Raw genomic sequence first — 13,044 nt, forward strand, 5'->3', positions numbered from 1 at the left:
AAACTTTTGTGACAGGTTGCATGTTTGTAATTCTGTAATGTTTGTCTAAAGCAGCAAAAATTAGAATACCTACTACCTTTTATATATCACTCTTCACTTTTATATATACTAGTTATTTCATAAATTATCTGTGCTATCTCATCTTCACTGTTACCATAGCATTCCGTACTCACCACATACCTGCAGTTCGAACCTTCCTTTGCTGCTGTTTCTAAGGTTTAGTATACACAGATCTACTCATACCATATAGAAAAAAATAGGAATACCTTGGTTTGCTTTGTTAATTCACACATTAAGCAAATGTTTGTTGATCACATACTAGATGCAGGCAGTGCTCTCAGTGCTGAGGAATCAGCAGTGAAAGAATGGCCAAAATAACTCCCTGTCCTCCTGGAGCTTATTATCTAGTTTTAGACATTGTTTTTCACTTGATTTTCGGTGATATGGTCCTGTTTCTTGACATCCTAGTAATTTTTCAATGAATAATGTTTGTTATGTATAAAATGTGTAGAGGACCTATATGATATTTTATTCTTCCCGAAAACATTCACTCTTTCCTCTGTTAGATGGAAGGAATAGAAGTTGATCACCTTAATGCAGTCATGGAATGGAGTGGGTAAGGACTGAGTCACTTTCAATAAGGACCCATCCATCTCTGGTTTTCTCTAGCCTCCCATTGCTCCATGTATTCTCTTGGGCCATTCCTTCTGGCAGGTTCTGAAACACAATAGTCTCCTCAACGTGGTGAGATTGCCAAACCTCTGCTATGCTTCTCAAAGACTTTCTGCTTAGTCTCTTAGCCTCCCCCCTGAACAAATTCATAATTTGGAAAATGTCTTGAAAGTAAATCCAGCTGTTTGTCATGCTGCCTTCTGGGCCCCTCCAAGATGAGGATCTTGGCTCCTTAAGTTCCTAATGTTTGTCTCTCCAGCTCACTGAGACTGCCCCCTGCCCAGGCAAAGCCCAGATTCTCATCCTCTTACCTTGGATGCAGAATCAGCAAATGTCCCCAGAGAAAATATAGCTAACCTTTCCACAATTCTCTCCAATCTGGTATCTTGGTTTTTCTAGTTCTCATTGTTTAATCAGCTCTCAGGTTGTTTTAAGCAGATTTGTGGGGGCAATTTTTAATGTTTTATTTATATTTTTTAGTTGTTCTTGGCTGGATCATTAATCTCTTGCAACCTTATCCCTATCTTTAGGTACTGAAATTAGAGAATGTTGTCTTCTCTTACACATACCTATGTTACCACAAGGAAGGTACCCTGAAATTTCCACCCTAGCTCAATGTATTCTAGAACGAATTGCAAAGCAGGCAGGTAGGGATGTGTTATTAAACACATCCTTCAAAATAAGTGTCATTGAAAGAGCTGGACGGTTATGAGAGCTAATACTCTAAAGTATGCTGAGTTCACTGCCCAAGACTGTTCAGCAGTAGTGATACCGAAGGGAATAAGACCAAGCTGTCCAAGTTAACTTGGGAGCTTTCACATGGAGGCTGCTTAGATTGGTGAACTCAGTGGGAGTCCAAGACTTGAGGGTAACTCTGAGGAGATGCAGCTTCTTTGCATGCTACTCTTGACTTCTGTTATAATTATCCTCAAAGGAAATAAATCTCAGTCTTCATCATCTACTAAAATACTGGGGAATAGAGCAGAAATTCTTTGTGTTTTTTATATCTCACTAACTGTAGGAAGAAGATATAACATAGTGGTTAAATGTCTGGATTTGGGAGTCAATCAAATTTAGATTCAAACCTTGTCCATTTACTAGATGCTTGACCTTGAGAAAGTTGCAAAAACTCTCCAAAGCCTCAATTCCATATCTGTGAAGCAGGAATAATAATGATTTTCATTGCGCTGGCATGGAAGCTGTTGGAGACACTGTATTTAAAGTGCTTATAATGATCTCTGGAATATTGTAAAGAGCAATTAATGGTAGCTATAATTATTTTGGTTATTATGGAAACCTATGGAATAGAGACTCAGAATTTTGAGGTGAGATCTTAAGATTTTTATAAAGATCTAAGGTAGGTGAATGAAGCATGTGGGAAAAAAAGTGCTTTTAAGAGTTCATAAGTTTATTTTTGTTGTTAAGTAAAACTACTTAAATATTTGTTTTATGAATAACAAAACTATAAGAAAGATATCCAGGAAAACAACAACAACAACAACAACAACTGAATTGGAGATGATTTACCTCCCAATGACTTCAAAAAAGTATTTCTTCATAGTTTCACTAAATAACAAACGTATCATTTTCTACTGTATTTTGTTTTAAAGTTAAGCTAAGAAGAATCAAGTTTAACTAATATTCTAGATTATACAGGGGTTATCATGTTTAAGAAAAGGAACAAAATTTAAAGTAAAAAAAATCTGAGTGAGAGAAAAACTTAGAGAGAGAGGGAGAGAGAAAGAGAGAGAGAGAGAGAAATTTGATTCCTAATTACCATTCATTAATTCTGTGGTATTGATTGGGCAAGTTAAGTGATCTCCCTGTATCCCAGTTTTCCTGGAGAAATTGTACAAAGGGAAAATAATCCTTAGATTTTGTTGAATATCAAATGAGGAAAAGGGAATGAAAATTATGTGCAATAAAGCATAGTCTTGTTACTTATATTTAGTGATCAGTTGTGCCTTTGACTCTCTCTTTGGGCCATGAAGAACTTGAACTGGTGTTACAGGAAGCAGAAGAATTTGTGACACAAAAAGAGATGAAATCAAATCTGGTTATTGTTAGTTAAGTAATAATTTAAACCACATATATTGGAATCAAAATTTGCATTTGTTTATCTTGTGGAAATTTTCTCAAATGGACATTTTTTTGACCATCATTATATTATATCCGAAGCCTCGTCCCAGTACCTCTTCAGTAGTTCTGAGTCAACAGAACTGAAGGAAAAGTGAGATTTTCTCTTCCCTTTCAAGTTACTCGAATTCAGGGATTGTTTCCACTCTCTGCATACCTGAGTGAGCATGAAATGATGCCTTTACTGAGTATTTCTGTTTGATTTTTCAAAAACGGTTGTCAGTCTTACAGCTTGAAAATAAAATGCACATGGTAATTGGTATAGCCACAGTCAGTCTTCAGATCTAATTGGAACTGACCCAGACACCCTCAGAAGTCTTCCTAGCCTTTCAGATCTGTAAGCATATGTGATGAGACAAAAGCAGGAGAGCTTGTTGAAAGGGAGGGAAGTCCCTTTGCGTGTTGCTGAACCAGAACGCTTTGATACGGCTCTCTCAGTCTGGACAATGTCTTGTGTGTTTGTCTCCACAGAGCATATATCATTACAGACTATATGGGCATCCGAAATGAAAGTTTCATGAAATTAGCTGCAGTAGGGACCTGGATGGGGGACTTTGTCACAGCCTGGATGGTAAGAAATTTTAACTTCACCCATTTCAAACATTCGATGGAGGAAAACGTTCATGATGTTGGATAGACAGCTTTTGATAGGTTTAGAGCAAAAGAATTACTTCTGTCTTGCGTGGAATAAATTCGTGAGTACAGATAAATTTAGAGATTATATGCAATATCTGTTTACCTTAGGGGAAAAAATTAATGCAACTATAATATTAATGATGGCTGTCCACCAGGAAATATTTATTTATAACATATATACCTATCTATCTATCTGTATATATATGAACATACAAACATACACACATTCATAACATTATTAGAAACTTCCTTGTGAAGTTCTAAATAATTTTGTGAAGATTGTTGTTTTTGACATGTGCAATTTTCAGGTAAGGAATGTTGTTTGGCCTGTCTTAGGAGACCATATGAAATATTTTTAATGACTGTTTTTATTTAAAAATTTTTTTTCACAACACATCTTATACAATTTTATTAATTTATTTTCTTTTATTTTTATTTAATCTTTTTTATTTGAGTATAGTTGATGCCCAATTTACATTAGTTTCAGGTGTACAACATAATGAATCAGCATCTCTGTATGTTATGCTATGCTCACCAGAAGTGGTGGGCTTTTAAAGTTAGGGCTTCTAAAGTAGTTTTCTACATTTATTTTCCTCATTGAACCTACAAAATGAATGTTGCATTATTAGTATTTATTATTATTATAAGCCTACAACAAATAGACAAACCATATTTCATGCTGAGTTCATTTGTCAAGAGAGTAACTTCTTTTTTCATTTTTTGTTTTCATTAAAACTTTTTTGGGGGGACCCTGGGGGCGCCTGGGTGGCTCAGTTGGTTAAGCGTCTGCCTTCGGCTCAGGTCATGATCCCAGGGTCCTGGGATCGAGTCCTGCATCAGGCTCCCTGCTCAGTGAGGAGCCTGCTTCTCCTCTGCCTGCCACTCCCCCTGCTTGTGCTCTCTCTCTCTCTCTCCCTCTCTCTCTCTCTGTCAAATAAGTAAAATCTTTAAAAAAATTTTTTTTTTATTCAGGTATAGTTAACATACAGTGTTATATTAGTTTCAGGCATATGATATAGTGATTCCACAATTTTATACATTTCTCAGTGCTCATCAAGATAAGTGTACTCTTAATCCTCTTTGTCTGTTTCACCCATCCCCTACCCACTTCCCCTCTGGCAGCCACCAATTTGTTCTCTGTATTTAAGAGTCTGTTTTTTTGTCTCTTTTGTTTGTTTGCTTTTGTTTGTTTATTTGTTTTGTTTCAAGTTTTTATAGGTAACATAGAGTGTAATATTAGTTTCAGGAGTAGAATTTAGTGGTACATCACTTAGATATAACACCCAGTGCTCATCACAAGTGCTCTCCTTAATATCCGTCACCCGTTTAGCCCATCCCCTCACCCACATCCCCTCCATCAACCCTTAGTTTGTTCTCTGTATTTAAGAGTCTGGGTTTTTGTCTCTTTTTGTTTGTTTGTTTTGTTTCTTAAATTACACATATGAGTGAAATCATATGGTATTTGTCTTTCTCTGTCTCACTTATTTTGCTTAGCATTATATCCTCTAGGTCCATCCATGTTTTTGCAAATGACAAAATTTCATTCTTTTTTATGACTGAATAATATCCCATTGTGTATACATACATACATATATATATATACACACACATATATATACACATATATACATACATACATATATATATGCCACATCTTCTTTACACCCCAAAAAACCAAAACACTAATTCAAAAAGACTTACGCACCTCTGTGTTTATTGCAGCATTATTTACAATAGCCAAGACATGGGAGAAACCCAAGTGTCCATTGATAGCTTAGTACCTCTGTTTTAACCATTGGATTGATTAGCTACAATATGTAGCTCAACAGCTCTAGGTCCTAGAAGTTTAGAAGAGAATCTCAGAGTACAAAGAGCATAATTCTCATAAAAATGGAACCTGCTAACCTTTGTTGACAACTTTCATAAGTGCTGTTAATCGTAACTGGTTTTATTCATCCATTCACTTGAAAACGAGAAGACCTACCAAAGGAAAGGATGCCCTACCTAAACAAGACTTGGCAGGGACTTGCCCCTATAAACGTGTTTTCAAATACTGCAGGTAGACTGTCACAGCCGTTACTGCCCTTTCTATGGATAGCTTTGTGTCTTACCTAGAACAAGTGTTTTTAGGGGATAGGAAACAGTTATATTTTCACTGCTACTACTATGATCATCCTGCAAGAGTATTAAGTACCTACCAAAGGGTTTGTATAGACCATTTTTGAGCCCCTTCCCACCCCTGTTCAATTTCCACAAAGTTCCAAATGCATCCCATTTCATTAACTTTAAAATCTCGATTTGAAAAGTCTTTTATTTTATTTGTAATCACTAGATATGACAATTAGAGTAATCCAAACATCAGGATGCATGGATGACTCAGTCAGTAGTGCATGCGACTCTTGATCTCGGGGTTGTGAATTCAAGCCCCATGTTGGGCACAGAGTTTACTTTAAAAAAATGCAGAAAATTCTTAAAAAAAAAAAAAGCCAGACATTAGACAGACAGCCAGTCTGTCTCATTTCAAAAATTTCTATTTCCATTGGGAAAAACTATTTAGAAGGAAAACTAAACAGAAAATAGTTTCCCTTCTCAAACTATTTTCCTTTTAGAAGAGAAACTAGAAGGAAAACTTTAAACATGTAATTTCCATGAAATATGAGGTGATACCTTTTGAAAAATTTCTGCATTAACTGTGGATTGTGATTTTTTTTACTCCATTTTTTTACTGCTTAATAAAATGGAAAAGGGAATTCAGAAGTTTGAATTCTCTGACCTTGCTATGTCTGGCTTGATCTTCCACAAATAACAAGCAACCCTCTGAGCCTCGGTTTGCACATTTCTTTAAAGGGGCTAATAGTTGTTACCCGTGTTATAGTTCTCTCTGAAGATGAAGTGCGTGGTCCCATGATGGGACGTCTAAATGCTGTAGTGCAAGAGAGACATAAATGCTTTATTGCAGCTGTTTATGCTTGTCCCAGCTTATCCCAGGCCTGTGGTCTGGGGTTTCTGGAGTTTCCTTCTGGTTGCCAGTGCTAGAACACACTAAGGCAATATGATCCATTACTTCCTGACTTCCCTGCAACACTGCCCCGATCAAAGTCAGGGGAGAAGCATCAGAGCACATCACCAGACCAGCAAGCCCTAGGACCTTACTTTGCAGTTTTTAGGCTCAAGTCCACCATTTGATACAGAAATCATTTTCTTTCCCATGACGACAGTGTTACTTGTTTGTGACCTAATTCTATCTAAGCCCTCCCAGACTTCCCCCCCAAGTCAGTTTTTCCGAGACCATATGTGACTCTGCCCCTATTTACTGATTCTATTTAAAATTTTTAATTAGGATTTTTTTCTTTTGAATGATAAGGTGGGGTCCAATTTCTAGGGCAGCCCTGAGAGGTGAATGCATGGGGCAGCTTTGACCGAAGATCTTTACCTTTTCTAGCTAGATTTCTACTGTGCACTCATCTGCCCTACTCTTGTGGCTTAGCAGAATACAAATAATTTCACAGTTCAGCTGTGGTCTTTCTCCCTCTCTGAGGTCTGGCTGACTTTCATAGTTTCTCCCAAATTTACTACTGTAATGCCTTCTATTTTTACTAGCTAACCTGGTAACTTTTTTCCTTTTTCAATACCACCGATTACTACTCTGATCAATACTTCCAGTACCACTGAGGTAGAACTGGATTGAGAATCAAGAAAACTGTGTTTTGGGTTTAACCCAGCAGTGTGATCTTAAGTCACTTCACCTTCTGGGGCCTCACATGTTTTCCTTTCTGTAAACTGAGAGAGAATCCAAAGTCCTTTTCTGCTGATGCTATATGAAATATTGACCTTTCCCTGTTAGACACAGAGAAAGAAATGGCAAAAGAAACACAGTGCCCTCCTGATTTGAAAGTACAGTCACACAGGGAGGCTTCCCAGAGCACATCATTTCTATTCCCATTTTTATTCACTGGCTAGGTGGTAAGTTTCCATATAAATATTTATATGTCTACATATGTGTGCATTGATAACATTTTAAAAAATAATAGTTTTCCCAGGAGAGGAGTCTAAGGAGCTTTGACCTTCATTTGTCTATAGAATTCTCATCATGAAGTGAATATCAATGATGAAGGTGACTGTCATGGAAAAGTAAGTGACTGTTTACATTTCCAATAAAAGTGTGCCTTTTAATGTATTTCTGAAATGGAGAACTTTTCTTTTATGGAAATAATTCAAAACTTCCCCATGGTTTTAAAAGGCACACCGGGACTGATGCGATCCCCAGGCATGGCTGATATCAACCAATCCGACAACTGTCTTTGCCCCTCACACTACAGTAGAGCATCAAGCTCGACTAGGTTCAATTTCCTAGGCAGTCCTGACTATTCTTAGCTCTGTGGGATGCCTCATGCAGAGGACAAAGAAATATATTAAATCAGGGTTAAAGTTACTATTTTTTTTGGTCCAATAGATTGTTTTTTAAAACTTAATGTAAAAGAAATACCTAAAGTGGCGTCATTCAGCACTGAGCTGGCCGTTCATGTTGATAGGAGCAGAGAAGAGCTCTGCCATGAAATTTGCCCACCCTCTGCCATTGAGCAAGGAGCAGAGAGGGGTGTTGGCCCATCCACAGCACATTTCTCTAGTTTCACCATCCCTCCTTCAGAAGACAAAGATCACAAGCTCTACTCAGGTCTAAGGTGGCAGGGGATGCTGAGGGCATCAAGATGGCATTTGCTTCTGCCCCTCATTTAATACCAGAAGGAAATATCACTTCCTGTCTCTCTATATCTAACCATCCTTTTTCCCCAGCCCCTACTTCTTCCTGCTCTAGTGGCTTTTCTGTTACAGCAGTAAATGGGAATCTGGCTTATGATAGTGATAGGGACATCAGAGTCCAGGTTTGAGGTTCACGGTTGTGGGAGGGAGAGGGGAGGGTACAGGTAGTGAGGTGAAGTTGAGTCCTGACCTAAAGAAGATAATGACATGGTAAAGACTGGAGTCATAAAGCATTTTTCATCATAAAACCATATGTGGTGTGTATCAAATCCTAATACTCATATGACCTTGGTTGGCCTTGACATATTTTTCCTAGGATTATGTGTAGACTTTTGTGCATATATGTGCTGCTACCAGCAAAGCTTCCGCCATAAAGAGATGTCATACGTACAAAAAACAATTTCGTTGTTTGCCAATTGGTGTTATCTTTATTTCTTGTTTTTATAGTGACCATTTGTTTTTTTTTAAACTGTGATCTTAAGAAGCTTTATTTTTCCTTCTCGAAATTCAGAGTTGTGTTAGAGCTAGGAGAACGTAGTCAATATGTTCATGTGGAAATGCCTTTAGATTGATAATATGTAGCCTCAGTAGTTGGATTATAACAAGAAATAAAATTTTGAAATTTGCTTGATTATCTCTATTGAATCTAGCAAGAATATAATTTTTAGAAAAAGAAAGTGTTTTTAAAGATATATTTTACCCTTCTATTTTAACTCTGCCTGTTTCATGTGTAAATACCGCATTATCCCTCTAAACATGTGAGTGACAGATTTGCCTTCTTATTTTTCACGTTTCCTATTTCTTCAGAGATTGTGTATTTCATATTTATATCGCTATTATCTGCGTTTCAAAACACTGCTTATCTAAGAGGTAAAGCTGACAACTCTTCTTTACCTGATTAGAAACTTCTTGAGGGGAGTTCCAGCTTTACTTTGGCACTCAACACAGTACCAGGCATGAATTAGATGCTTCAGGAATCTTTATTGAAGAATAAAGAGATCCTAAGACTACATATGCATTAAGTTCCATTTCTTTTTCCATTGTTCCCTTTTGTGACCCAGTGTTGTAAAATTGACATTCTAGAATGCTGAAAAGGTGGAGGGAGAACTAGATTGTTCAGAGTCTTCCCATCCTCCTGCCCCCATAAGCTTGCTAAGCCTGTTTCCATAGCCAGGAAGACACATGCTTGTAAACACCCTAGGATGGAAGTAATAGATTGTTGATGTAATTCTCCCAGAATTGTGATGTATCCTTTGAGTTTAAAAGGCATTTTTAGATTAAACAAAGATGAAGCTCCAGAGATCCTGCCAGAGGTTCCTTGAATGGTCATGACTGCTGTCATTGGCATAGTTTTGCTCCTGGCTCTGGGGGTGGAAGGAAGGTAGGTTGAGAGAGATATCCCTTCAGCCACTTAAGCAGAGAGCTGGTACCACATAAGACAGAAATTGGTTAAACTTCAGTGGACAGAGGCAGAGAGAATTAAAGAATGGTGTATGCTTGAGAATAATATCTACTCCTGAATTAGTATTTATTTATAAATCTGAAACAGAATAGAGGGAGGGAATATTTCTGCAGCTTTGAGAGTAAAATATTCCTTCTGACTTAAAGGTAGAAAATATGAAATAAAATTTGTAATTATATATACATACTAACTTAAAATTTGGCAGGAGTTTTTATTGGCGTCCTATGCTTTTTGCTTGTTTTCTATTATTGTCCCGTGCTTACTAAGGGAGGGTTGGGATTATCTCTATTATTTTCATATCACCAAATTAATAATAGTTTATTTAGTTCAACATTTTCTGTTATACACCTGCCCATATTTTGTGAACTGTTTTGCAAATGCTAAGTTTATCAGTGAACAATAGCTTATAGAATAACCGACATCATATCTAGCTTGTTATTCTGCTTGGAACTGAGCTCGACAATTCATATTATGATCAATGCCAGTTTTCTAATTATTTCTCTCCCACTTATATCAAAATGGCAGAATAAAAAGCATAATTGAATTGATTTAGTATCTGAAATAAGGTAGCAATAAGAGCTTTGCTGAATTTAAATAACGAGAAAGAATTTACACTGTGAAAGATGGAATAGAGGGATCAGAGTTAGGAACCTCATTGAGCAAGTGTATATGACAAATGGAAGGACACAAACCAGATATTTAACCACTGGAGCTGGACTCAAGAACCTGACATTACTCTGAGTTTTTATCTTTTGCTCTCTTTCTCTGCCTGTTCACTGGAGCTAGTTCATGACTTCAGTTATCTCTGTGATTGGTTAACTGCATATTTGATAAACCCGTGGGTTTCATTTCATTATTTTATACAGTGCAAGTAGAAACTGGATCAAGAATTTGATGAGGTGATAATATATTCTATTTATAAAGATTCTGTGTTAAATGAGATTCCCAATAAAAGAGCATGCATCACAGATTTGGGGACACATGATTTATTGAGGAAGTGGTCTTCAGAGAAACCTGTAGGGAGATGAGAGAAGTAGGGGAGAGGTGGGGAAGCAGGCGAGTGAAGATGTGGTCTATATGGCTGCAGGGAAAATCGCCCCTTGGCCTGATCCACTGGGTGGGTGTTATGTTCTTGGGGAATGGAGTGTACCAGTAGGTGTAGAGAATCTGGGCAGGGCACTAATACTGACTGCCACACGGACAAAACCCAAGGACAGTAGATTTAATAGTACCTGTAATTGCAAGAATCACTGCCAGTTCATTTGGTCATTTGATCGAAACAAAGAACATAAGAGAAGAATTATTTTTTACATTTCCTTTTTATTCATTAGAAAATTTAGAACCAAATATGGTCATTTTACTTTTGCATGTATAAATATTTTAATGTCTCTATAAATATTTTAGCATTGTGTTTCATGTTCCTTCAAAATAATAAGTTCTTACTAAAAAATTAATAAGACAGGAGAGTCTAACCTATTTTCAGAGAGCATCACAAATGTTGATCAAGAGTCTTTTAATTTTCAGGACTCTTGGATTTTTAAAGTATTAACAATCTGGCAAGAAATAAAGGATTTCTGAGTGAAATAGGTTGTAGCACATAGATGTTTAAGAATAGAAGCACAAATTCTGGCTCTGCTACTAACTCGTCTAAATTCAATGTCTATAGGAAATTCCATAATATGTTATAGGTATATTATATGTAATTTATATTCATTTATTAAAAATTTATGGACTATATTATTCTAAGTATGAAAGGCATCTACGGAAGTGTACTGAATTGAACTGCAGTAAGATATGAAGACACGACGGCCATCGCTCACAGGGAGACATTCCCACTAGAGGCAGGAGATGTTCCCTGTTCATCTTTCCCAGTCCCAATTCAGTTTCAGCACCTTTCCATTCCATTATACTTTATTTCTGTTACTTGATTTATACTTCCTCAAGGCAGGTGGGAAAAAAGGGTTGTCTATACATTCTTTGTGATTTTCCTAACATAGTGCTCCTCATCTTTAAAGCACTATTGATCAGTCATTTTCCTGAAGTTTAAATAAAAGCCAGGAAATGTTGATATTTTTCCTTCAAAAGTCATGATACAATGAAATGAATACTGTTTGCTAATATCAGCATAGATTAGAATCTCAGAGAAGAAGCTATGTGCTTTTTCTTTTTCTTTTCTTTTTCTTTTTTTGGTAAAGTAATTTTATAAGTAGTTGGATTATTCCCCTTATAATTTTTTTTAAACTTTTATGTAGTGCCTCTTCCTGTGGGCTTAGTGCTATTTGTGTGTATTCGTGTGTGTGTGTGTGTGTGTGTGTGTGTGTAAGTTTTCAATTAGTTTCCAAAGTCTTCAATGCTTTCAACTACTATACTATCCTGCCACGCTGAATAATTTTCTTAGGAATATTTAATCACAGATCTTAATAAGATGTGGAATATAGGCATAGAAGTTGGTTTGATACTTTCTTTTCCCCAGCATGTCAATAAAATTTGCTGAATTTTATCATTAGTTGGGGCGAGAGGAGTGCATATCTTTTTAGGTGCTAAGTGATAGTACATCACATCTCTGCCAAACTGTTATTTTTAAATTTTAGAAAACTCAGCTATTTATTCCTATTCCCTTTTGACAAATATAGGTGGTTAAAGCATCTTATTTCTGGGACTGGAAGAAAGTAAAAGAAAAGCTTTATATTATACTATCATCAAGAGAGATACTGCAGGGACGTATGGGTGGCTCAGTCAGTTAAGTGTCTGCATTTGGCTCAGGTCGTGATCCTAGGGTCCTGGGATCAAGCCCTGCATTGGGCTCTCTGCCCAGAGGGGAGTCTGCTTCTCCCTTTCACTCTCCCTCTGTGCTCTCTCTCTCTCTCTCTCTCTCAAATAGATAGATAGATAGATAGATAGATAGATAGATAGATAGATAAATAGAAGAGATACTGCAATTCTTGGTTATTTAAGTGCAAAGTTTTGTTTATATGAAATTGCTATCCTTTAGCAGTTGTTTGCCCCAAGGATTTTTAGAGCACTAAAGATTTTTATATTCACAGTGTATGTTGCATTTGTAGTTAAATGTTCTATAAACATCAAAAAGAAATTTATAGCAATGAAGTGCCTAGTACTTATGTTTCATTGCTTTATGGGAGCTATTACATCATGTTTCAAGAAATTGAAGTATTTAAGTGAGCAGGGAAATATTTTGATAATGAATGGTTAAGTAAAATCATGTTTGGCATATATTCTTCTCTGTTCTTACATATCTGAAGGCTGATTGGGAAATAAAGGACTTCCTTTTGCTCTGGCTGGCAAAATATGTTAAGGTTTGTCCCAGACCTGGGCCTGAGTCCCTCCAGTGTCCTCCACTAGTCTATCTAGTTGCTCAC

General features: G+C 36.7%; 1 protein-coding gene across 10 annotated transcripts in view; it reads left to right on the plus strand.

The window, feature by feature from the left end:
* TMEM117 (transmembrane protein 117) overlaps positions 1-13,044 on the plus strand; it is a 509,455-nt gene that overhangs the window by 264,358 nt on the left and 232,053 nt on the right. For 8 of the 10 annotated variants that reach the window (XM_057303293.1, XM_057303292.1, XM_057303294.1 and 5 more), the window contains one exon: positions 3,280-3,379. The exons of the other annotated variants lie outside the window; for them this stretch is intronic. In XM_057303293.1, coding sequence (XP_057159276.1) covers positions 3,280-3,379 — 100 coding nt within the window. The remainder of the gene's footprint in view (positions 1-3,279; positions 3,380-13,044) is intronic. 10 annotated transcript variants of the gene reach the window in all.

Source organism: Ursus arctos, unplaced genomic scaffold (genome assembly GCF_023065955.2).
Source record: "Ursus arctos isolate Adak ecotype North America unplaced genomic scaffold, UrsArc2.0 scaffold_26, whole genome shotgun sequence".
In the NCBI taxonomy this organism is placed as follows: domain Eukaryota; kingdom Metazoa; phylum Chordata; class Mammalia; order Carnivora; family Ursidae; genus Ursus; species Ursus arctos.